Source organism: Micropterus salmoides, unplaced genomic scaffold, assembly GCF_014851395.1.
Source record: "Micropterus salmoides isolate LMB-PRFRI ecotype aquatic unplaced genomic scaffold, ASM1485139v1 Ms_hic_scaffold_2, whole genome shotgun sequence".
In the NCBI taxonomy this organism is placed as follows: Eukaryota; Metazoa; Chordata; class Actinopteri; order Centrarchiformes; family Centrarchidae; genus Micropterus; species Micropterus salmoides.
This window is the reverse complement of record NW_024041150.1, coordinates 44005455-44030520: the sequence shown is the minus strand read 5'-3', so window position 1 is coordinate 44030520 and position 25066 is coordinate 44005455. Positions and strand designations below refer to the sequence as shown.

The 25066-nt window shown below is 40.8% G+C and overlaps 2 protein-coding genes across 3 annotated transcripts in view; both read left to right on the top strand.

Annotated features, from left to right (window-relative positions):
- Window positions 1–16152, top strand: part of LOC119911605 (matrix-remodeling-associated protein 5-like) — an 82346-nt gene extending 66194 nt beyond the window's left edge. For both annotated transcript variants that reach the window (XM_038730528.1, XM_038730529.1), the window contains exons 4-5: window positions 6652–6993; window positions 15959–16152. In XM_038730528.1, the coding sequence (XP_038586456.1) occupies window positions 6652–6993; window positions 15959–16044 (428 nt within the window). In that variant the 3' untranslated portion in view covers window positions 16045–16152. The remainder of the gene's footprint in view (window positions 1–6651; window positions 6994–15958) is intronic.
- A 5459-nt stretch (window positions 16153–21611) lies between these two features.
- Window positions 21612–24621, top strand: LOC119911629 (coxsackievirus and adenovirus receptor-like). The gene is made up of 2 exons (XM_038730567.1): window positions 21612–21753; window positions 24121–24621. Exons 1-2 carry the CDS (start codon window positions 21645–21647, stop codon window positions 24606–24608), a joined length of 597 nt encoding a protein of 198 aa, XP_038586495.1. The 5' UTR covers window positions 21612–21644; the 3' UTR covers window positions 24609–24621.
- The last annotated feature ends 445 nt before the right edge of the window (window positions 24622–25066 follow it).

The following is a 25066-nucleotide window of genomic DNA, read 5'->3' as shown; positions in this document are numbered from 1 at the left end:
TACCAGCTTCTGTGCGGACACTTGGTACAGACAGTAGCAGTGAGTCTTGCGAGCGTAAAGAATAAAGTCCAGCCGCTTTAGGTTGAATATATTCACACAGATCGTACAAACGCAGAATACCCTTATAAATGAACATATACCAATGAGTGAGTCTACGATTCTTCAGTGCTGGCCAGCCCACACGTGTGTAAAGTTCACAGTGGTGTTTGCAAGGCTTACAGTTTGTGATAAACCTCTATGAGGCATGATAAACAGAGTCCAGTAGTTTCAATACTTGGGTTGGGGCATTCATATAAATGAGGTCACCATAATCCAGAATGGATGTAGATGTTGCAGATACAAGTTTCCCTTTAGCATTAAAAGAAAAACATAGCCTATTTCTAAAGTAAAAGCCAATTTTCAGTCTCAGTTTCCTAACCAAATGTTCAACATGTCCTTTACAACTAAGACTGTCATCAATTAAAATATCTAGATATTTAAAAGATTTAACTCTTTCGATTTCTGCCCCTTGAAGAGGACTTATCTGCAGATTGCTCTTTGTTTTTGAGAATAACATCAACTTGCTCTCATTTACATTTTTAAAAGCGTTTTGTAATGTAGAGACACTGGCACTAAGTTTTTGCAAAGCTGTAGATAACCATATCATCAGCATAAAAATGGTAATTGGTGTCCAAGATCCTGGCCAACATTGTTCACATAGATAGTAAATAAAGTGGCCACAAACAGAGCCTTGGGGCACTCCTTTAGTTAATGAGAGAATATTAGAACAATTATTATCTGATTTAACACATTGGGACCTGTCAGTGAGATAATTACAGATCCATCCAACTGCCTTTTTAGATAATCCAATGTTGATCAGTCACTCTTTGAGTAAAATGTGGTTTTCAGAGTCAAAGGCTTTTGACAAATCAATGAAAAGCACTGCACAATGTTGCTTATTGTCAAGAGCTGTCGAGATATCGTTGATCACCTTCAGTGTTGCTGTTATGGTACTATGACCTTTCCTAAAGCCTAAAATTTTTGATAAGATGCAAAGTTTTGAAATCGGCCTGTAGTTATTTAAAATTTTTGGGTCACCACCTTTAAATAATGGTGTGACAAAAGCCGATTTCCAGATTTTGGGAATTTGCATAGTGCTCAGACTTAAGTTAAAAATATCAGTCAAAGGTTTTGCTATTAAATCAGCTGCAATTTTTAGAAAGTAGGGATCAATTAAGTCAGGTCCTTGTGGTTTACGTGCATCTAATGATTTTAGTGCTTTGTGGACTTGACACAAAGTAAAAGGCTGGAAACTAAATGTTGATGCATCAGAGGGTTGTTCCGTAGCAGTCCCAGTGTTGCTTGAGTTTGTGGATGGTGTAGATAAAATAAAATGTTGGTTGAAACAATTTAACATTTCAACTTTGTCATAAATATGTAAAGAGTTATGGACAATCTAATTTGGCAAGACTTGTGAGTTATTTTCTGCAAGGAGAGATTTTATAGTTTTCCAAAATCTTTTAGGGTCATTAAGACTGTCAGTTTTAGTTGACACGTAGAATTCGGACTTGGCATTTTTAATTTGGGAGGAACTTTTATTTCTTAATTTTCTGAAATTATCCCAATCGCATTTTAAACCAGTTTTTTTGCTTTCGCCCAGGCTAAGTTCCTCTCATGTAAAGCATTTGCCAAATTTGGTGTAAACCAAGGACTATCTCTACCTTTAACTCTAAATTTCTTAAAGGTTCTATGAAACACTCATAGAAAAATTACCAAGCTGTTTCAACATCTGGAATGAGGTCAGTTCTGTTCCATTGGCACTTAGAAAGGTCATGGTAAAATGCCTGTTCATTGTTTTAAATCTCTTTTTATAATGACTCGTGGTTTTCTTTTATCAATTTTGGTATTTCTAACAGTGGCCACGATACAGTGGTCGCTGAGATCATTGCAAAAGACCCCAGTTGAACAGTATTTATGTGGGGCATTTGTTAAGATCAGATCAATCAATGTTGACTTTGAGAGACACTTAATATTTGGATGATTTTGAAATCATCAGAATTTGGGCTAAGCCAGTCCCAGTTTAAATCTCCAATTAGTATAGTTTCATTGGAATTGAGCTTAAATAGAAAATCCTTTAGTAATTGGAGTGCGTTTTGAGGTGGCAGAAGGAGGCCTATAACATCCCACAACATTTACATGTAAACCCTTGGCAATTTCAACCTTTAGCATTAAAAGTTCAGATTGTTTACAGAGAGATTCAGCTTGTAACAAATTTACATGGAGGGATGAGTTTATATAAATGGCAATTCCCCCACCTTTAGCTAGTCTTTCAACACGATAGATTTGAAAGCCATTTATGCAAATATCATTGTCAGATATAGATTTGTTTAGCCACGTTTCAGAAATAAAAACTATATCTGCTCCTGTTGACCTTACTCAGATTCGAACTTGGTCAATTTTAGGTAGAAGACTGCGAACATTAAGGTGAATTATTTTAAGGCCAGGTAAGGACTTAAAGTCAGATGGGGTTTGAACCTCTGGGCCAGGGTTTGGTTGTATGTTTCCAGATAGTAAGAGTAACAAAATAATTAGTCGTCTTTGGTTTCCAAAACGGTTGGGTATTGTGTTTTTAGACACAATTTCAATTGAAAGTAACATAATAGAGGTTTCATTAAGTGAAAAATAATCATATAAAATTAGTTGTTTTATGACCCAAGGTAGTAGGACACACAGATTTGTTAGTTTTGATATTGGCATTTTATACTTAGGGGCAGTTGATTTGTTATGATCGTAGTTCACATCAACTTGGATATGTTCAAAAGTATGGGCTCCCGGCGTCTGTCCAAAATTAAATGTAGACAATTTATCATGACTGTTAGAATTATAACAAATGAGCAGAAGGCACAACAATACACTTGGAAAATGCATATTTAAATTGAAAGTCATACCAGGTAGGATCAGCAATTTTGGTATTGGAATTGCAGTCCAGAGCTAGCAGCCAGGCGGTGCAGGCCCAAGGTGGAAAAACAGCTAGCAGCCAGGCGGTGCAGGCCCAGGGTGGAGGAGCAGCTAGCAGCCAGGCGGTGCAGGCCCAGGGTGGAGGAGCAGCTAGCAGCCAGGCGGTGCAGGCCCAAGGTAGAAAAACAGCTAGCAGCCAGGCGGTGCAGGCCCAGGTTGGGGGAGGAGCTAGCAGCCAGGCGGTGCAGGCCCAGGGTTGAAAAACAGCTAGCAGCCAGGCGGTGCAGGCCCAGGGTGGAGGAGCAGCTAGCAGCCAGGCGGTGCAGGCCCAAGGTAGAAAAACAGCTAGCAGCCAGGCAGTGCAGGCCCAGGGTGGAGGAGCAGCTAGCAGCCAGGCGGTGCAGGCCCAAGGTAGAAAAACAGCTAGCAGCCAGGCGGTGCAGGCCCAGGGTGGAGGAGCAGCTAGCAGCCAGGCGGTGCAGGCCCAGGGTGGAGGAGCAGCTAGCAGCCAGGCGGTGCAGGCCCAAGGTAGAAAAACAGCTAGCAGCCAGGCGGTGCAGGCCCAGGGTTGAAAAACAGCTAGCAGCCAGGCGGTGCAGGCCCAGGGTGGAGGAGCAGCTAGAAGCCAGGCGGTGCAGGGCCAAGGTAGAAAAACAGCTAGCAGCCAGGCAGTGCAGGCCCAGGGTGGAGGAGCAGCTAGCAGCCAGACGGTGCAGGCCCAAGGTAGAAAAACAGCTAGCAGCCAGGCGGTGCAGGCCCAGGGTGGAGGAGCAGCTAGCAGCCAGGCGGTGCAGGCCCAAGGTAGAAAAACAGCTAGCAGCCAGGCGGTGCAGGCCCAGGGTGGAGGAGCAGCTAGCAGCCAGGCGGTGCAGGCCCAAGGTAGAAAAACAGCTAGCAGCCAGGCGGTGCAGGCCCAGGGTTGAAAAACAGCTAGAAGCCAGGCAGTGCAGGCCCAGGGTTGAAAAACAGCTAGAAGCCAGGCGGTGCAGGTCCAGGTTGGGGGAGCAGCTAGCAGCCAGGCAATGCAGGCCCAGGGTTGAAAAACAGCTAGAAGCCAGGCGGTGCAGGTCCAGGTTGGGGGAGGAGCTAGCAGCCAGGCGGTGCAGGTCCAAGTTTGGGGAGCAGCTAGCAGCCAGGCGGTGCAGGTCCAGTGTAGGGGAGCAGCTAGCAGGCTAGTTGCACATGTGCAGAGTCCAATTTAGAGTCGAGAATGTTTTAAACTGTAATATAAAAGGCTCAAGAAGGGCTTATATTAAGAAGGCATATATTAGCTGATTAAACAATTATGTGACCATAAAAAGATTGTTGAGTGTTTGGGACCAGCTCACAGTGACTGACCTGCTGTAATACTGCAGCCACTACCAAGGCTGACTGCTAGAGAGACGCTCACAGAGCTGCACACCAAGAACTGCAGGTAGAGGAAAAAAGATACCAGATTTAATAAAGTGTGGGAAATAATCTGAGAAGGAAATATTAATGGGGAAAGGATGAGGGCGGCCATGGCAGAGGTAAGAGTGACAAACAAATCTATAGACAGAGGTGTGTGTATGTGTAAACTTGACTTTTCTGGAGACAATATCTGTCATAAAATGTAAATAGGTAACTGGCTTATCCAGGTAAGGAGTAACTTTGTGACGTCAGGTTTAACTTCTCGATTAACCCGTACTACGGAAGGTGGATAGGTGTTAACCGAGGTCTGTTGCCAAACTGCACGTGGACTACACACCGCATCTGTACTCCGTGATAATGATGTGAAGTAGGATATTAATACACACCACTTCATAAAACATGTTTAGATTACATCCTGACTTGTTCCACTGTGGTTGCAGCTGAAATTAAGTTAGGAAACGCATCCTTGCGTTCATACAGCGAGGCCTGCAGCCTCTGTGATTTTAGAGAGGACATCCTAATTAATTAATGGGACAGTTTCTTAGATGTAGCCCATCTGTAGGCTGTAATTGAAAGTGTTTTCACATAATTAGATTACCTACTTTAAAGTCACAAAAAATCAAAATCACTTGTGTTTTCTTCTGAAAACGCTTAATTCACAGCAAAGTCTCTAAGATGCAAGATAATATAGTGATTGTGGACTATCTCACCTATTTCCTCATTGTGAAGTCCAATATAATTTCCCAATGCATGCTTACTACACGGCAGACGTGTGTGTGTGTGTGTGTGTGTGTGTGTGTGTGATGTTGCAGCCTTGCAAAGTGAAGTTTCTCTCATAAATGTGTGACTATAATGACATATATAAAATATATTTTTTTACTTTATTATTATTTTAAATTCTGTCTGGATTATTCCCCCTCTCCGCTGGCTCCTTTTTTCCTATTACAATGGACCTTATGTGCAGCTGTACCTTTACATCATATTATATCACATAAAAGAAGAGTCCAGAAAATACATAATAGAGATTTGAACTACAATAAGAACACTGTGAAGATAATTAGACTACAAATTTACTAAATGCGATGCCAACAAGCCTCCCTGGCTTTGTCGGCCGCCGGTATTAGATTTGGCCGTTAACCATCTTTAATCTCCTCAAATCCAGACACTGTCAGTGTGGATTCCTCTGGAGAAATGTGGACCATGCGCCGTTGTGAAAAACTCTGCCTGCCCAGCTGAACACACCCCTTTTATGCGAATGCGCACCAACTCCAGTTAAGTTAACAAGGGGTTAACTAACAAACATCATATCCAACTTTGTAGTACTGTTTAACTCCAGTGTAGGCAGCCACAGTTTGTCAATCCTGACTTTGCCTGATAACAGTTAACTCTACTCAGAGTTGAAGGTTGAACTCCCTTCGTAGTACAGGCCACTGGTCTTCACCAGTGTCAAACAGCCATGCGTTTGTGTAGTGGTTGTTTAGTCTCCCCAATGAACAGGTCTGTGCATTCCTCACTGCATTGGACCGCATACACTAGATTGCTTTTCTTGTGTTTGGGTGTGCGGTCTTTGGGGTGGACCAGCATCTGTCTTAGTGTGTTCTTGGGTTTAAACTACACAAACGCATGGCTCAACACAGAAGGGCCAACTCCTCAGGTCAAGACTCTGCAGTCTACTTACATCTGAAGGACAGAGGACATTCGTTTGAGGACCACCAGGTGCACATTTTAGACAGAGAAGATGGATGGTTTGAAAGAGGTGTCAAGGAAGCATCTACACCAGGGTTGAGAAGCCGTCATTGAACAGGGGAGGAGGTCTACGCCACCACTTATCCCCCACTTACAATGCTGTCCTTTCATCACTTCCCAGGAAACTCAACAAACGTAACCTATTGGCCTCAGGTGAAGATACTTAACGACTGTAACGACTGTCGTCACAGCAACCAGGAACACTAACGAACCAGCGGTATCGATGACCCGGGCCAACAACCCCACTGAGGTTAAATAGCTGAGTTTCCCTGCCAGTCAGTCAGAACTGAAGAAGTCCTTTGGATGAGGGACGAAACGTCTTCCAGTATCTTCAACCAAGTCCAGTTGCCCTTGATTTTCACCTTCGTTGGATAACTCGTTTGAAATTATTACAGCCCAGCCCTAGTGGGCATAAAATCCTGTCATGTCTCCACAGCTGTGACTAATTATTGAATGTTCCCATGATCTCAGGTGTGAAGAGGCCTTCTGTTTAAACAAAGATGTTCTCACTGTATCGTCCTGTGGAGTCCTTTTGAAATGTAATTACTTTTTCTCTCTGGATGTTTTTATTGTTTTTAGATGTGGTACAAGTGAAACCTGGAGATGATGTCATTCTGCCATGTCAGGCTGGAGATGTCTTCATCAGAGCTGTAGAGTGGACCAGACCTGACCTGGAGCCAGAGTACGTCCTCTTTTACAGAGGTCGACGCTCAGATCCAACCCAGCAGCATCCATCCTTTAAGGACCGGGTGCAGCTGGTGGACAGAGAGCTGAAGGACGGAGACGTGTCTTTAATTCTGAAGAACGTGAGCAGCAACGACGCTGGAACATACGAGTGTCGAGTTGCAGCAGGTGATTCAAGACGTAAGAGAGCCAACATTGAGACTGAGCCAATCAGAATCATCCAGCTGGAGGTTTCAGGTGAGTTTGTGGAGGTCAGTGTGTCTGTGTGCCATGTTGTAGCTGCAGTTTATTCCATGTTGATTCTGAGAGTCCAACATGAGGAATATAGAAGATATAGCCCAACCGATATATTGGCAGGCCGACATGAGCAAATTGCAATTAATCGACATCGGCCGTTTATAACCAGGGTTCCCGCAGCTCCTTAAAGATTTAAGACCTTGAAAGGTCTTAAATTGAAATCAGGGAAATTAAGGTCATAAAATTTGCTGTGTTTATTAAATTTGACGATGGTGCATTTAAGCCTATTGGGAAAATTGTCACGCACAGTAGCCTGAAACACCTAATTAGCGTGTATTTGTATGGTTTTCTTTTAGCAATTGACAATGCGAGACCCCGCCATTAATAAAACTCATGTTACGTTTACATTAGCTGCAGACGTTGACGTTTGGCTGCCTGACATATTATCGTCAGTCATGGCTGCAAGATTGGGAGACGCAAGTTAAAGTGGTTGGAGGAAGATCTGATTGTTCTGTCTAGTTCAAACACCTGTAGCCTACATCACGTCCTCCTCTCATTATCTGTAACTACAGGTTAAAATAACTTTCTAAAGTGTGTCTTTCACCGTGATTTGTTTTCCTCCATGGATTATTTACCTCTCTTTAGCAGTGCGCCTGTGTATTAGTTCGGCCAGAAAGTGAAAGTGAAACTTAAATTCGGTCCGACATCGTTTTCTTGTTACCTATCGTCATAATGTGTAAGTTACTCTTTTCTGTTATTTTAGTGGTTTATATTGAGTTTAACACATCAGTTTATGAGTAAGGGATGGGCGACATGAAAAAAATAGTAAAATCATTATTTAATCATTATTTTTATTATTATAAGTTTAAAGGCTGATTTTTGCTCCTGAAGAAACCAGATGGTTAATTGTGCTTTTAATCTTTTCTTTATGGTCAGAACATGACAAACACTTGATGCCAAAAAGCAGCCTGGTATCAAACAGTGGATCACTTCACAGAGCTGAGGCAGAACATCCAAAACAACAAATATGCATGAAAATTTCCTCAATAAATAAATATCTTAATAGAAAAGTGCTTCAAATAATTTAAATAAATTTTTTACTGAACTTTTGTATACTTTTTTTGAGGAAGATTATATAACTAGAATTAACATTATTGTTTTATTGCCCAGCTCTGGTTCACGTTCATAAACGGACACGATCAGTTCACCAAAAACATGAGCAAGATCAATAATCTACACAATTTGAGCACGTTTATGCACAACACTGAATGTCCAGGCGCATGCCTGCGCTGTCAGACTTTTGGATTTTATTTGCAGAAGACTGCGACCAGTACATATTTCCACCCAAGTAGTTGTTGTATGTGGATAGACAACACATTTGCATCCATGTGGTCATGTTGTCCCTGACCACCTCCAGAGTTCGTTTTGCTGATCGGATCACAATCTGTCCTCAATGTGTCCTCGGGTGCATTTACTACCCGATCACAATCACCCAAAATACATTTTAATGCCAGGTGTAAACAGCCTCTATGTTCCCCGATTCGGAATATGCAAAGCCATTCACCTGTGGTGAAAATAAAACTGCCAAATATGGCATTGCGTCATTCATTAAGAGAGCAATGGGATAGGGATGGAGGTGTTTATGGGGGGAACTGTGCTAAAATATATACTTCTAATCATTTATCACCACTGATGAACCCCACCAAGAATAATTTATCGCTTTTAAACGGTACTCGGAGGTGCAGACGATGCTCGGCGGACAGGCAGACCTCTGTACAACAGTCCACCGCTGGTGTTGTGCAACTAGTGCACCGAGCACAGCCCCCCATAAACACCTCCATCCCTCAGTCCAGCTGCAGCCTCGTTCTGTGTAATGGTATCGCCATGTCTTTTCTCGCCCTGAACACAGTCACTCATTACAGTAATAAATCTAAGATTATCTAAGATTGTCCATGTGGCAAGTTTAATGTTGACACTGCATAAAGTCAGCTAAACAACAAGGCAGAGCATCACTTTCCAACTTCACACATGTCCTCTTTTGTGCGTTTTGCTCCAAAGTATTGTCACCCCCAAATTAACTTCTCTAACAGGTTTTGACTAATGTGCATGACTCTTTTTAAAAACTGGTCAGCATACCCTCCCGTTCAGTTAACATCATAAGCACAGCTGTGCTAATTAGCTTAACGAGCTAAGCTAACATGCTATTTATGCTGACAACAATACCTGCAAATTATTGCTAACACATAAATGAAATACTACAATTGCACTCACCGAAACACCTGGAATACTGAAATGCCACCTTACCAGCTTCTGTGCGGACACTTGGTACAGACAGTAGCAGTGAGTCTTGCGAGCGTAAAGAATAAAGTCCAGCCGCTTTAGGTTGAATATATTCACACAGATCGTACAAACGCAGAATACCCTTATAAATGAACATATACCAATGAGTGAGTCTACGATTCTTCAGTGCTGGCCAGCCCACACGTGTGTAAAGTTCACAGTGGTGTTTGCAAGGCTTACAGTTTGTGATAAACCTCTATGAGGCATGATAAACAGAGTCCAGTAGTTTCAATACTTGGGTTGGGGCATTCATATAAATGAGGTCACCATAATCCAGAATGGATGTAGATGTTGCAGATACAAGTTTCCCTTTAGCATTAAAAGAAAAACATAGCCTATTTCTAAAGTAAAAGCCAATTTTCAGTCTCAGTTTCCTAACCAAATGTTCAACATGTCCTTTACAACTAAGACTGTCATCAATTAAAATATCTAGATATTTAAAAGATTTAACTCTTTCGATTTCTGCCCCTTGAAGAGGACTTATCTGCAGATTGCTCTTTGTTTTTGAGAATAACATCAACTTGCTCTCATTTACATTTTTAAAAGCGTTTTGTAATGTAGAGACACTGGCACTAAGTTTTTGCAAAGCTGTAGATAACCATATCATCAGCATAAAAATGGTAATTGGTGTCCAAGATCCTGGCCAACATTGTTCACATAGATAGTAAATAAATGTGGCCACAAACAGAGCCTTGGGGCACTCCTTTAGTTAATGAGAGAATATTAGAACAATTATTATCTGATTTAACACATTGGGACCTGTCAGTGAGATAATTACAGATCCATCCAACTGCCTTTTTAGATAATCCAATGTTGATCAGTCACTCTTTGAGTAAAATGTGGTTTTCAGAGTCAAAGGCTTTTGACAAATCAATGAAAAGCACTGCACAATGTTGCTTATTGTCAAGAGCTGTCGAGATATCGTTGATCACCTTCAGTGTTGCTGTTATGGTACTATGACCTTTCCTAAAGCCTAAAATTTTTGATAAGATGCAAAGTTTTGAAATCGGCCTGTAGTTATTTAAAATTTTTGGGTCACCACCTTTAAATAATGGTGTGACAAAAGCCGATTTCCAGATTTTGGGAATTTGCATAGTGCTCAGACTTAAGTTAAAAATATCAGTCAAAGGTTTTGCTATTAAATCAGCTGCAATTTTTAGAAAGTAGGGATCAATTAAGTCAGGTCCTTGTGGTTTACGTGCATCTAATGATTTTAGTGCTTTGTGGACTTGACACAAAGTAAAAGGCTGGAAACTAAATGTTGATGCATCAGAGGGTTGTTCCGTAGCAGTCCCAGTGTTGCTTGAGTTTGTGGATGGTGTAGATAAATAAAATGTTGGTTGAAACAATTTAACATTTCAACTTTGTCATAAATATGTAAAGAGTTATGGACAATCTAATTTGGCAAGACTTGTGAGTTATTTTCTGCAAGGAGAGATTTTATAGTTTTCCAAAATCTTTTAGGGTCATTAAGACTGTCAGTTTTAGTTGACACGTAGAATTCGGACTTGGCATTTTTAATTTGGGAGGAACTTTTATTTCTTAATTTTCTGAAATTATCCCAATCGCATTTTAAACCAGTTTTTTTGCTTTCGCCCAGGCTAAGTTCCTCTCATGTAAAGCATTTGCCAAATTTGGTGTAAACCAAGGACTATCTCTACCTTTAACTCTAAATTTCTTAAAGGTTCTATGAAACACTCATAGAAAAATTACCAAGCTGTTTCAACATCTGGAATGAGGTCAGTTCTGTTCCATTGGCACTTAGAAAGGTCATGGTAAAATGCCTGTTCATTGTTTTAAATCTCTTTTTATAATGACTCGTGGTTTTCTTTTATCAATTTTGGTATTTCTAACAGTGGCCACGATACAGTGGTCGCTGAGATCATTGCAAAAGACCCCAGTTGAACAGTATTTATGTGGGGCATTTGTTAAGATCAGATCAATCAATGTTGACTTTGAGAGACACTTAATATTTGGATGATTTTGAAATCATCAGAATTTGGGCTAAGCCAGTCCCAGTTTAAATCTCCAATTAGTATAGTTTCATTGGAATTGAGCTTAAATAGAAAATCCTTTAGTAATTGGAGTGCGTTTTGAGGTGGCAGAAGGAGGCCTATAACATCCCACAACATTTACATGTAAACCCTTGGCAATTTCAACCTTTAGCATTAAAAGTTCAGATTGTTTACAGAGAGATTCAGCTTGTAACAAATTTACATGGAGGGATGAGTTTATATAAATGGCAATTCCCCCACCTTTAGCTAGTCTTTCAACACGATAGATTTGAAAGCCATTTATGCAAACATCATTGTCAGATATAGATTTGTTTAGCCACGTTTCAGAAATAAAAACTATATCTGCTCCTGTTGACCTTACTCAGATTCGAACTTGGTCAATTTTAGGTAGAAGACTGCGAACATTAAGGTGAATTATTTTAAGGCCAGGTAAGGACTTAAAGTCAGATGGGGTTTGAACCTCTGGGCCAGGGTTTGGTTGTATGTTTCCAGATAGTAAGAGTAACAAAATAATTAGTCGTCTTTGGTTTCCAAAACGGTTGGGTATTGTGTTTTTAGACACAATTTCAATTGAAAGTAACATAATAGAGGTTTCATTAAGTGAAAAATAATCATATAAAATTAGTTGTTTTATGACCCAAGGTAGTAGGACACACAGATTTGTTAGTTTTGATATTGGCATTTTATACGTAGGGGCAGATGATTTGTTATGATCGTAGTTCACATCAACTTGGATATGTTCAAAAGTATGGGCTCCCGGCGTCTGTCCAAAATTAAATGTAGACAATTTATCATGACTGTTGTAAGAATTATAACAAATGAGCAGAAGGCACAACAATACACTTGGAAAATGCATATTTAAATTGAAAGTCACACCAGGTAGGATCAGCAATTTTGGTATTGGAATTGCAGTCCAGAGCTAGCAGCCAGGCGGTGCAGGCCCAAGGTGCAGCTAGCAGCCAGGCGGTGCAGGCCAGGTAGGGAGCAGCCAGCTAGCAGCCAGGCGGTGCAGGCCCAGGGGCAGCTAGCAGCCAGGCGGTGCAGGCCCAGGGTGAGGAGCAGCTAGCAGCCAGGCAGTGCAGGCCAGGGTGGAGGAGCAGCTAGCAGCCAGGCGGTGCAGGTCCAGTGTAGGGGAACAGCTAGCAGGCTAGTCGCACATGTGCAGAGTCCAATTTAGAGTCGAGAATGTTTTAAACTGTAATATAAAAGGCTCAAGAAGGGATATATTAGCTGATTAAACAATTATGTGACCATAAAAAGATTGTTGAGTGTTTGGGACCAGCTCACAGTGACTGACCTGCTGTCATACTGCAGCCACTACCAAGGCTGACTGCTAGAGAGACGCTCACAGAGCTGCATACCAAGAGCTGCAGGTGGAGGAAAAAAGATACCAGATTTAAAAAAGTGTGGGAAATAATCTGAGAAGGAAACATTAATGGGGAAAGGATGAGGGCGGCCATGGCAGAGGTAAGAGTGACAAACAAATCTATAGACAGAGTTGTGTGTCTGTGTTGCTTGCTGTGTGTACAGTATGCAATATTGTGATAATGATTTTATATATTGCATTGTGAATCTGAGATATATTTGGATTTTTATTGACTATATGTCTAATCATATATCTAAATAAATAAACTAGCATTAATATTTTATAATATTCCTGACATCAAAGTAAAGAGTGAAGAAGAAACGGCCCTATTAGATTTCAGAAAAATGTATGAAATGTTTTTGAATCTGGTATCTTTTTTCCTCTTCCTGCAGCTCTTGGTGTGCAGCTCTGTGAGCGTCTCCCAGCAGCTCAGTCACTGTGAGCCAGTCCCAAACACTCAACAATCTTTACATCTTTTCATGGTCACATAATTATTAAATCAGCTAATATATATTGTCTATGTAGAGGTCGACCGATATGGTTTTTTTTCACGCAGATGCCGATACCGATCTTTTGAAATCCGGGTCGGACGATATTTGCTTGGTTTTTAACCTCTATTTGCACCGAACTGAAGCACAGAAATCGGTGCGGTAGATAACGGTCGTTAAGGTTCCAGTGCCGTATTAGCACCGGGTCTGTCTGTAGCTACCCGTTAGCAAAGCAAAGCCAATCTGTCACTAGCCTATAGTGCGTTGGTCTCTTTTTATTACTTATTTCTCTGCATTGAGTGACAACCCTCTCAAATATAAGACACATAAACAGAACAAATAAAAGTCTCAGATTCACTCTGTAATTGCAAAATTATTGCTTACTTATTGTGACATGATAGCAACTCTTCTGTGATAATGCAACTTCAACTACGATCCAAATTAGCCGAATGTCATGTGTCTTATTCAGGTTTTTTCTCGAAGTTGGCAGTAACATATCAAAGGTTTTTAATTAAATATAAAGGAGTAATAAGAATTGAATCCTTACCGTTAGCTCCTTAGGCACTGGATGAGGTCTGCTGCTCACTCGGCTGGAAAAGGACTCTAGCGGCAGCGCGCGTCAAACACGTGTTCCACGACAACACTAGGCTGCCCACAGATGCGCCTGCCTAATAATCGGCTTGATATACTTGGATATTGGCCGATGCCGATTATGGTAAAAAATGCCAAAAATCGACCTCTAATCCTATGTTTGTTTTAACAATTCATAAATGTTTCTGAAATCTTTACTGATGTCAGGAATATTATTTATTTTACATTGGCACTGACATTTTTATATGTACCTCCAGTTATTGAGTTTTTATTGTAGATGAGCTGCTGTAAATCCTGTTGCTGTCAAAATGTAAATATATTCAATACTGTTCTGAATTTAATTATTTTTTTAAAGGGCTGAAGGAGGAATAGGCTTAGAATTTTACTAGTGTTGTTACACTTATTTTAAGGCACAAGGCTTTTATTAAGTTACTTTAATAATCCTAGTTCAAGTGCAAAGATTTTTAGTCAGATTACATAGAAAAGATCAGACCTCTCGACGCCCGTGAAACTTTTCTCCCCCAAACAGACCGAAGTGAACAGAGCACCTTTGTTTGTAGCGTAGAAGTAACGTTAGCTGTCGGCGTGTCGGCCGGAAGCTGATATCACTTCTACAGGCGGGCGACACACAGCAATATACACAACAGCTGTGCTGCTCTCTTTGCAACAATCCACAAGAAGCGGCAGACTCCTCTTACCGGCGGAATCGCAGGTGTCCTGTAGGCAGAGCTGCTGAATCACTAACGGTGTCTGAACGGGAGGGCTCGTCACAGATGAGGTCATCAGTTGAAAGGTCATCAATTGGGTCATTTTATTTACTGTGAAATTATTATTAATTGATTTTACTGATAGTTTGATCAGGCAGGCCTTCACAAACGGGCCTTTACAACTTTTAAAATTAAGGAAATTTTGCACTTTGGGCAGCAAAGGGCAAAAGGGCAGGTGCTCAAGCACCCATTGCACCCCCCTCTGCACGTGTCTGATGGTAAATGAAGTTTATCACATCAGTTGACAATTTATTACTTTAGATTTCAATTCACCTTAAATTTAAACAATGCATGTGAACTGAAATACAGTTTCATCACCTCCTTTTTTTTTTATCGACTTTTTGTTACTTTAACCCTTGAGGCTACCTGCTTTAAATGATGAATGCCAATTTTGGGTTGTAAATGATGATTGATAAATAAAAATGGTTATGTTTTCATGCTATCCCTACTGTTTTAATCAAATCGACTTAAAATTAATCAAATCACTTGAATATTTATCACACTATTTTTCATTTCACATCCATTTTCATCACCTCCTTTTTTATCAATTAATATTTATTTCCAACCTCAGTTTATCAGTGGAGGAGCGCTAACGTTGATAAGCCGTTAAACAATAGTTTCTGGTGTATTCTAAATATATCTGCAGCCGCCTGTCTGCAGTTAGTCGCCGTGTCTGAAATGATTAAACCAGAGCAGACATGTAAATAAACGTTAGCGGAACAAGAATCACACACGGCTTCCTGTAGCTCCTCTTTGTGTGATGTTGTAGATGTGAAACGGCTCTGGTGGCAGTTATAACGTTAGTTAAATGAAATCTCAAAGTTGCAGGTCCTCGTTGTAGACACTCATGTAGTATTAGTTGCATTCAACAGCAGCTCACTGTATCCTATACGGCACGATTTAGACAGATGAGAAATGGTTTCTCTTAGCTTTGGTTAGAATTAAAGAGTGCTGGTAAAGGCATGAACTAGATGTGAATGTGCTACATTGAATTTATGGCAGATTATGTGTAAAGTGAAATACACGTTTATTCTCTCTGTGTTTACAGATGGCTGAAAAAGTTACATATTCCAGCAACAAATATTTATTGATGTGCAATTGTTTACATGTTGTTTACATGTGACTGGAATCTATTTTATTAACAATCTATTTACGAAAAGATTTTATAGCCCACATACATACTAGCTTTCAATATCGGCCTGTTCTAAGTGTAGTTTATACAGGAAAGGGGTCTACTATCCAAATCATTATTAAAATCTAAATATCTTTTTCACTTTAATATCGTCATCGGCCCCCAAAACCCATTTTGGTCGGGCTCTATTAGAAGATATAGAAGAGTAAATGGAGGCTGTTCCACTGTTCACTCATTTCCTGACTAATATGCACTTTGATCTTCAGGTTCCAACAGCGGAGACGTCGTGGAGGGAAACTACGGTCTTTACTACGGACTGGGAAGTTTCGTTTTATTCTGGTTTATTTTGTAAATTGAAAAGATTGTATCATGCTTGAAATTGAAGGAATTATTATTACTACTTCTCCCAAATGAATTGCAATTACGACGGGATAAAACTGATCAAAAACTCTCCAAACACACGTACATGCTAACATTCACTCAGTCAAAGCACCACCCGCTGGCAGCAGGAAATGACCTTTAAAGACACAGCCCCCGCCGCACGTTTCACCTCCATGTATGAAATTTCCACACGTACCAAAAAGCCTCTTGGAGCTATGCCCTAACCCAGACAGGGAGTCAGCCATTTTAAATTTTATGGTCATTTTTGATTGATTTACACACTCCGTACTTTAACAAACCCCTCCTACGGATTTAGTTCGGGCCGGACCTTGCGATCCTTTGCTTCATAAAAAGAAAAAACTTAATCAGACGATGACAGCAGGGATTGTAGTCAATTAGTGGTCGCTGCTTTGCTGCCACCCCGACCACTGGTCACTGCTTTGCTGCCAGGCTGCGCACGCTGAAATAAACCAGAAAAGAGACAAAACTCAGACGATGACAGCAGGGATTGTAGTCAATTAGTGGTCGCTGCTTTGCTGCCACACCGACCACTGGTCGCTGCCACGCCGACCACTTTTTGCTCCAGTTCACTTCAAAGGGAAAACAAAATGAAACCCTCATCTGTGTGGGAGCACTTTAAACTGAATGATGACAACGGCAGTGTCATTTTTGCGTGTGAATTTACAATTAATTCCAGATACAGATAAGAAACTACCTCTGAAACGTTCCGTCAAATAAACCTAAAAACAATCTCAACTATAGGCTGTATAGAGGGTATGCGTTGATGTCACTTCCCCTCCCGACACACGCTGGACTGAATGGCGAAACATCTGTTACCATGGCTACTTTAGCAAACCGGGAGTAAAACAAGTGAATATTTCACATTAAAGGCAGCCGGACTTGACGGTGATCCTAACTGCTTACCAAAGAACCACTGGTGCAGCTCTTTAGCATTTTAGATGTGTTGTTAGCTGATTCGAGCTAACACTGCTGGTCGTCTTTCTGCCACTCAGTGAGGATAACTGTGTTCTGTGACATCATGCGCATACTCTCTGTTTGTGAAATGACCTGACCAGCAGCTGCAGCATAACGTATTTGATATGTGTGTTTAAAAAAATGTGAACCACTTGAAAAACTGGTACGTTCTGGTCCTGACACTTAACAATGACAATTTAAAATGGAGGAGTTGTGCGTCACTCTAAGCTCACAAGCAAAACTCAGTCTGATGGATTCAATAAGCTCGTGTGTAGAACCAGCAGAAAATTTACATCTGTGGTGTAAATATGGTGCATGAAGAGTTAAAATTACTCCTGCTCCTCCAGGCTGCATATCGAAGTGTCCTTGGGCAAAATACTGAACCCCCAGTTGCCCCTGGTGGCTGCTCCACCGGTGTGTAAACGTTAGTTTCTGTCTGAGCACTAAGGCTCAGTGTGTGAATGGTGAATGCGATGTAGTGTAAAAAGACTAGAAAGGTGCTATACAAGTACAGAGCATTTACATTATAAACTAAGGAAAGCGCTAAAAACTTTATATACAGCGATACTGTACAAATATAAAAGCTGACCAACTTGTATTTATAAAACTTGAACTGCTTGTGAACAAGTCTGTAGCTGAATGTATGCCAAACAAGTGACATTTTATGGTGGAGTAGTTATGAGATATGAGAATATTAAGAGATACACTAAGGAGAGTAGGAGAGTGCCTAAGCAAGCTCACAGGAAGCTTTGTGAACTCTAACCAGCTGAACAGCCTCACTCTCTGTTGTTGCCTTTTATTTATTTATTATTATGGATTACTGTTTACATGCATTTTTTACATATTGTTTTTGTACTGTGTTTTTTTTCTTGCTGCATCTGAAATACCAATTCAGTGAATTAAAGAAAAACACAGGGCCTTAGACAGGGAAGTTTTTTTTGTCTCCCTTTCACTTTAATGTTTAAATGATTGATATGATTGCTGCTGCTTTTCAGATGCCACGATGGAGCAGTGCTAGCCAAATTTTTGTCAGTACTGCTGTGCAATCCCATACAGATGTATGTGTAGAATCAGATTCTGCAAACAGTATCATTTCTGCCATGACTGACCAGTCAGCACTTTTCCAGAATGTTGATGTAAATTGGCCTGTGTAATATTGTGGACTGTTTTTTTTTTTCTTTTGTTTATTTATTGTATGTCTGTTTTTTATCTGTTGTGTACCAGGTGTGTCTCCTTAATAAAAGGTTTGATATATATATTTTTAAGCTAATGATATCCAAAGGAAATTACTTTTATTATGCAGAGGAGTTGATTACACTGAAAATTGTAAAACATTTGTTAAATAGGAATAGAAACACATTTCTGAAGTTCAATATCGGGACCAGCTGAAAGTAATTGCTAATAATGTGCATTTACTAACAAACTCAGACAAATGTCTGGGCAGGACACTTTTGGTACTGTTGGGGACAAATAAATATTTTCATATTGCATTTGGAAACTTGACTTGTGTGTTATTGTTTTGGTCCTTGTTGTATTCAGGGCACATTTAAGTCCTGGACATACTTGCCTTTAACTATGCGTTCGCATACGCAAGATGGCTGGATCCTTTGGCGCGTAGGTTGTGCACGTCTCCAGAAATTAAAGCTACGCGTCCGCAAGATGTAATTCAGCACATGACCATGAGGGCAGTATGTCGATCTGACTGGCAGGTCATATAACTTTGCAGCGTGTAGCCTCACGTTATGTAGGCTTGTGCAGCCTCCAACAAAACCATTAATTCATTTTACTCCAGTCACAGATGCTGATCACCCTGGATGACCTCTACAGTAGGTGTTTCCCACAGACCGATTTATTTGTGGCAGGCTGCCACATTATCAACGGGCTTTTTTGTTAGGCTACTATTTAAAATGGGTAAAATCGTATTTGATCACAGAGCTCTGTGCAGCGCACAGCTTATATTCACTCAGCACTTCCTCTTGCCTCGTCTCTCGCCACAATTACACTGTCATTCAGTGGGAAACACTGTTTACAGACAATAACTGGGATTCATGTTGATGAATGTGAGCAGTGTCAGAGATGTGCTTTTTGTAGTCCATCTTCAGAACATTGTAGTTTCATCACGGCAGTAGGCTAATATCTGCTGTCGCATAATTATGTTGCCTAGAAAAGAGCAGTCGGATTCTCTTAGACCCGCCGTCCTCTTTTCCTAAGTCCTTAAGGATTCTCCTTCACATCTTCCCTTGACCTCATGACGTTTTCCATCGATGTCAAGGAAAGGAGACTTTTCGGATGCAACCTTAAGGCATGTTCACACTGAAAGCTAATCCAGGGTTTTGGGCAGCTTGATTACAATTCAATGCAAAGACGCGAATACCTGTGAATTTGACCCGTGCGGCAAATCAAATGAGGCATATGTCGTGAATTTCACTGGTTCATGCGAGTTCAAATTTTTCAACTTTGCTGAGAAATTTGGGTTTCTGGTAGATTTGTGAAAGTGTCCAGACAGGGAGTGTTTCAGATCTCTGTGGGGATGAGATCCAGAGCACAGCAACCCAGCGCTGGTGTATTTACTGTCAGATCTGACAACGGTAAACTTGATTCCCATTTCTTTCACCATAGTCCATGGATTATGACTAAGACCCAGTTACACTTTAGTGTAAACCAACAAATGGTGTTTATTTCTTCTCTCCTCCCTCTCTCTCCTGAACTACGCTTAGATTCCAAGGGGACAACCTCTTCCAGCTCTTCCCAGTCCACCGGGCCACTGCTTGATGTCGTAACCAAGTCAGCACTGTAAGTTTCAGCTTGTGGCTCCAATGCCCTAGTCAGCCTCCTTTGCACAGTTTTTTTGATTCGTAGCTATTTCTGTAGGTGTATTTACTGTAAGTTGTTCATGATTATTTATTTTAGTCAAGAAACCTGGTGGAAGTGATATCATCAAGGCGACGAAAGCTCTGACTCACTCCTTACAGCAACAGATGGTAAGGGATGATCTCAGTATTTTGAAACCTGGGCCCCACTTTCACTTATTTTGGTGTTGAAATGACTCGTAGGTACAGAAAGTTTTAAATCAGTGCAGTAGGGCTGCAGCTAACGATGATTTGAGTATTCAAAGCTTTGATAGATTATTTCAACAATTTAGCGATGCGTCGTTTAACAAGTACTTTGCTTGGCGGCTGCGGTGTTGTGGCGTTCTGATCGGTGACAGGGAGTCACAAACACTGCAAGAGCCGATGGCTGTGTCACCCAACGCTGGTCTCCAAACCACGCTTTGTCAAGAAAACACGTGAAATGCGAAACGGGAAATGAGCGATCCTGCACAGGAAACAGCTGTTGTTTGTTATTATAAAGATGGCGATTATAAAGACAAAGAATCTGGTTGAAAGGATGGATCAGCACACGCAGGTAGCAGGGATTGTCTGAGCTGCAGAGAGAGCTGCAGGTGAGTTAAAAGGTGCAGCTCCCGGACTCAACTCATGACTGTGAGGTTAAAACTCGCAGCCCAAAAAGGAGAACAACAAACGCACGTGTACATTTTCAGCTTACTTTGGCTTCCACTCAACAATCAATCATGACTTCAGTTAAATGCTAAAGTTGCTGTTTGTTACCTTGTCTCTGGCAGAACACCGGCTGCTTTCTGGTCAGGTACCGTCGCTGAGGCGACATAAATTTTGTTTGGGGGTGGACGGACTTTACAGAGTTGTTTTTATTTTTTTCTTTAGCTTGAAATAATCCCATACTTTGGACACTTTCTTTTTTGTCCCTCGCTGTTTGCTCTCTCCTCCTCCACTTTGCAAACAGCTCCATCATAATCACGTCGTGTTCACAGCGTAAGTGTGATGTGCAGAACAGTAACAAATGTCCCTGGGAAACACTGTGCTGTATAGTTACATGGATTAAACGAAGCATCGATGCAAAGAATTTGTGTCGAAGCATTTAATGAATTGATTTTATCGATTTAATCGATGAATCGTTTCAGCCCTGCAGTGCAGTATAATAGTGAGTACTAAGAGAGCTGTCGCACTGCGAAACAGAACTACAAAATAAACCTTGAGGTAAAATGTTTTTATTTTTAATAAATTGTATGGATTACACGGATGTATGGTGGTTGTTGTTGTTTTCCCCCTGCACACATTAAAAGTTTTACTTGTTTTAAGTGTAAGCTGGACCTGCTAAAGTAGAAAATTGTAAAACACTAGATTTTTATTTCAAGGTTTTTGGCAAGAATAACAGTTACGGTGAGTAAATATTAGTGAATTTTAGCATTTTGCAGGAGTCAATGAAAAGGTTTAACACTCAAGAGTGAATTAATAAGAGTAAATTATTAACAGTGAATGTTATATTTGTTTATATATATATGTTTATACTTTTTTTAGTGTAGAACTTGATTTGCATTTCTTGGCCTGGTGTAGTGTTAAATGTTAACTCAGACTTACTGCTGACTTTACTGAGTAGCTAACTTTGTAGTATAATAGAGACAGTTCACACAATGGCCTCGAGAGGGAGGCTGCTGGCTGACCAGCTTGAAAACAGGAAGTTTGAACTGTTACATCCAGGGCTTGAATAGAAAAGTAGTTTCCAGTACTCCCCATTCACATGCTGGCGTGTGTATTATATCCCAGTACACAGAAGCAGACGGACATCACCTGCTCTGCGATGGATAAGTTTGTGTTCCTGTTGATCCTTCTCTCTCCAGCAGCTTCCGGTAAAGACTTAACTTTTATTGTCAATAGATTCATGGACGCAGGAAAGACAACTGCGTTACAAAAATTAAGGTCATCTTGTCCTATAAAACATTCATGTGTGTTTGTAATACGGCTGGGCGACATGTCGATTAATAACGTTATTCGTTAATGTGCGATTTAGCAAGTTTCTGGTCGTTAGGCCCTGAGAAAAAACTAACTTCCTTAGCTACAATCACAGTGATCTGATCCGCTGTAACGTTAGAGGGAAATAAATCATCCAAACGCTCTAAGTTAACTAAATTATACTCTGTCGCGGGGTCCAGCTCTGAAACGTGTTTACCTTCGTGTTTAGGGTATTTTAAATGACTTCCGACTGACTTGTAGCTGCAACAGCTAGCTAATGCTAACTGTTGTTATTAATGCAGCCACTCAATCCGCTCGGACTCGTCTAACACAGGCTGTTACGCACAACTCCGTTTTATTTTAAAAACATAGTTTTAAAATAAATACGATCGCCGTCCACTCCATCGTTGAAGCTTCATCAGAGTTGATCTCCGTCTGTATTAAAACGACTGACGAAAAGACGTCGAGTTTCTCGTCCTGTGAATGTCTAACATGATCTCTAATAAATGTTCTTTGTGTTTGGAGTCTGTCAGTAAACACGTGTCACGTAGAAAAAAACGATTCAGCCTTTTAAAACGATTAAAAGGAAAAAAGTATTTTAACACGGGATTCGAACTCGGATCAAAGTGGGACAATAAACCAAAGTCGGGCCACTAACGTTAGTCCAGCAGTCTCCTCAGTACTCACCTGTCACTGCTTTCTCTGCTAGCCATCACTGTTTAAAACGGGAGACCCCAGATCATTTTTTGGTTTGTTTTTTGTTCAACAAAAACAATATAGACATATTGACAAATAGTGCAGTGAGCAGAGTGCAAAGGATGCAGGAGTATGTACATGTCGGAGGTGGATGTGATATACAGGTACATATACATGCATACATGTACACGTAAACCCAGCCAAGACATTCAGGACATGTCAAAATCAGATTTGTCTTTGATAACGTCACCGTCACAGTATATAGGTCTTCAACATTTGACAAGGGTAACAAAAGCATACCACACACTGGGAGATGATAGATTTTCCTAATTTGGTGCTAACTGGTTAACCCGTCACTATCTTTTATTACAAACAGACCTAATTGAATAATTTTAGGGACAAAGCCTCGTGCTTAAATACTCTGTACAAAGGCCAAATGTCAGGGCAGCAATGACGAATTTATCTTACAGGTTATGGATGATTTTTTAAAGTTGTTTCTAATTTGTTAATGCTTGTCAACAATCAACCACTCATGTCTATCCTGGAAATCAGTCACAATTCCTGCCCTGGTTAACTAATTAATGAAGGTTTAATATTTATGTTACAGGCTCCAGGCGCAGGGCGTGTGGACAGATAATAAAACCTATAAAACAGGAGAAATTAACAACACTGGAAACTTGCTGCCGTTGGTCTTGACGGTCTTTCCAGCAAGATTACAGTCGCCAACTGACGGTGGGAAAGCGCTCTGCTGCCCCTTACTGTCTTAGTGGAGTACATTTTTGTAATGCTAAAGCATTGGAGGACTTTGCTGACTCAACATCAAATTTATACAGTGTTACAAAACAAAAGATATTTGTTAAATTAAACCAAAAATAATATGTGACCATACATTTTGTGTGCGTCACATTTATCTTATGTGTTTGTCATAGTTACATGTTAAAGTAGACTAACTTACTAACATAAATAGGCCTACTACTCATCAACATCTAGTAAACAACTCTGTGTTAAACGGCGGCTTGGTTGTGAAGCGAGCCAAACCTTCTTTATCTTCTCTCCGTTTTCTTCTGTCTTACCACTTTAGCTGCTGACGACTGGAGCATTTCTCTCGGTGCTCCGGTCACAAGCCTGACTATGTTTTAAATGGCTAGTGGCAAGATTCAGAGGGCTGCGATTCGATTATAAAACGATTATTGATGCATAATTGTTTTGGATAATTACTAAGCATTTAATTTGCACATTAAAATCCAAAAGAAAAATCTCCTAATTGGCTGCACTTCCGCGAGTTCCGCCTTTTGCGTTCCGTCTACATTACGTTATCATTTAATTATTGATGTTTTGACATTTGTTAATCGATTCATAATCTTCCACGTCCGCATCGCGATGCCTCTGAGAATAGATTTTCTCCCACTCCTAACGTCTCCACAGCTGTGACTAATTATTGAATGTTCCCATGATCTCAGGTGTGAAGAGGTCTTCTGTTTAAACAAAGATGTTCTCACTGTATCGTCCTGTGGAGTCCTTTTGAAATGTAGTTACTTTTTCTCTCTGGATTTTTTCATTGTTTTTAGATGTGGTACAAGTGAAACCTGGAGATGAGGTCACTCTGCCATGTCAGACTGGTGAAGCCTCCATCAGAGCTGTAGAGTGGAGCAGACCTGAGCTGGAGTCAGAGTACGTCCTCTTTTACAGAGATGGAGGCTCAGTTTCAGAACACCAGCATCCATCCTTTAAGGACCGGGTGCAGCTGGTGGACAGAGAGCTGAAGGACGGAGACGTGTCTTTAATTCTGAAGAACGTGAGCAGGAACGACGCTGGAACATACGAGTGCCGAGTTGCAACAGAAGGATCAAGACGTAAGAGAGCCAACATTGAGACTGAGCCAATCAGAACCTACCAGCTGAAGGTTTCAGGTGAGTTTGTGGAGGTCAGTGTGTCTGTGTGCCATGTTGTAGCTGCAGTTTATTCCATGTTGATTCTGAGAGTCAAACATGAGGAATATAGAAGATATAGAAGAGTAAATGGAGGCTGTTCCACTGTTCACTCATTTCCTGACTAATATGCACTTTGATCTTCAGGTTCCAACAGCGGAGACGTCGAGGAGGGAAACTACAGACATTACTACGGATAGGGAGCAGGTTTTGTTCTGGTTTGTTTAGTTGCTGCTGTTGGATTGGTTGTTTGCTGGAAATATAAAAGACATAAGGACATGAAACCAGAACAGCCTGCTGCTGATGAAGCAGGGAGCGATCAGCTCCTCTGATCTCTTTTCACCAAAGCCGAGTTTTGTGTGCAAGTCCACCCAAAGATAGCAAAATTAGGCCCTGTTTACACAGACAGAGGGATTTTCAAAACCGTGACGTTTCCTATGCGGTTTGGCCTTTCGTCTGGTTAAAAACTTGTTATAAAAATACCCGTGTACGTGTGGACTAAGCCTTAGATTGTATGTTTCGATGTCCCCTCAAAGAATCTGTTTGTGTGTCAGTATCTTTTTATACAATCTTTGGTCAGTATTTC

Bases quoted from the DNA above. Each gene is read 5' to 3' on its own strand.
- LOC119911629 (XM_038730567.1), top strand. From the start codon at position 21,645: ATGCTGGCGTGTGTATTATATCCCAGTACACAGAAGCAGACGGACATC. The intron at 21,754-24,120 runs GTAAAGACTTAA...CATTGTTTTTAG, and splicing joins TCTCTCTCCAGCAGCTTCCG to ATGTGGTACAAGTGAAACCT.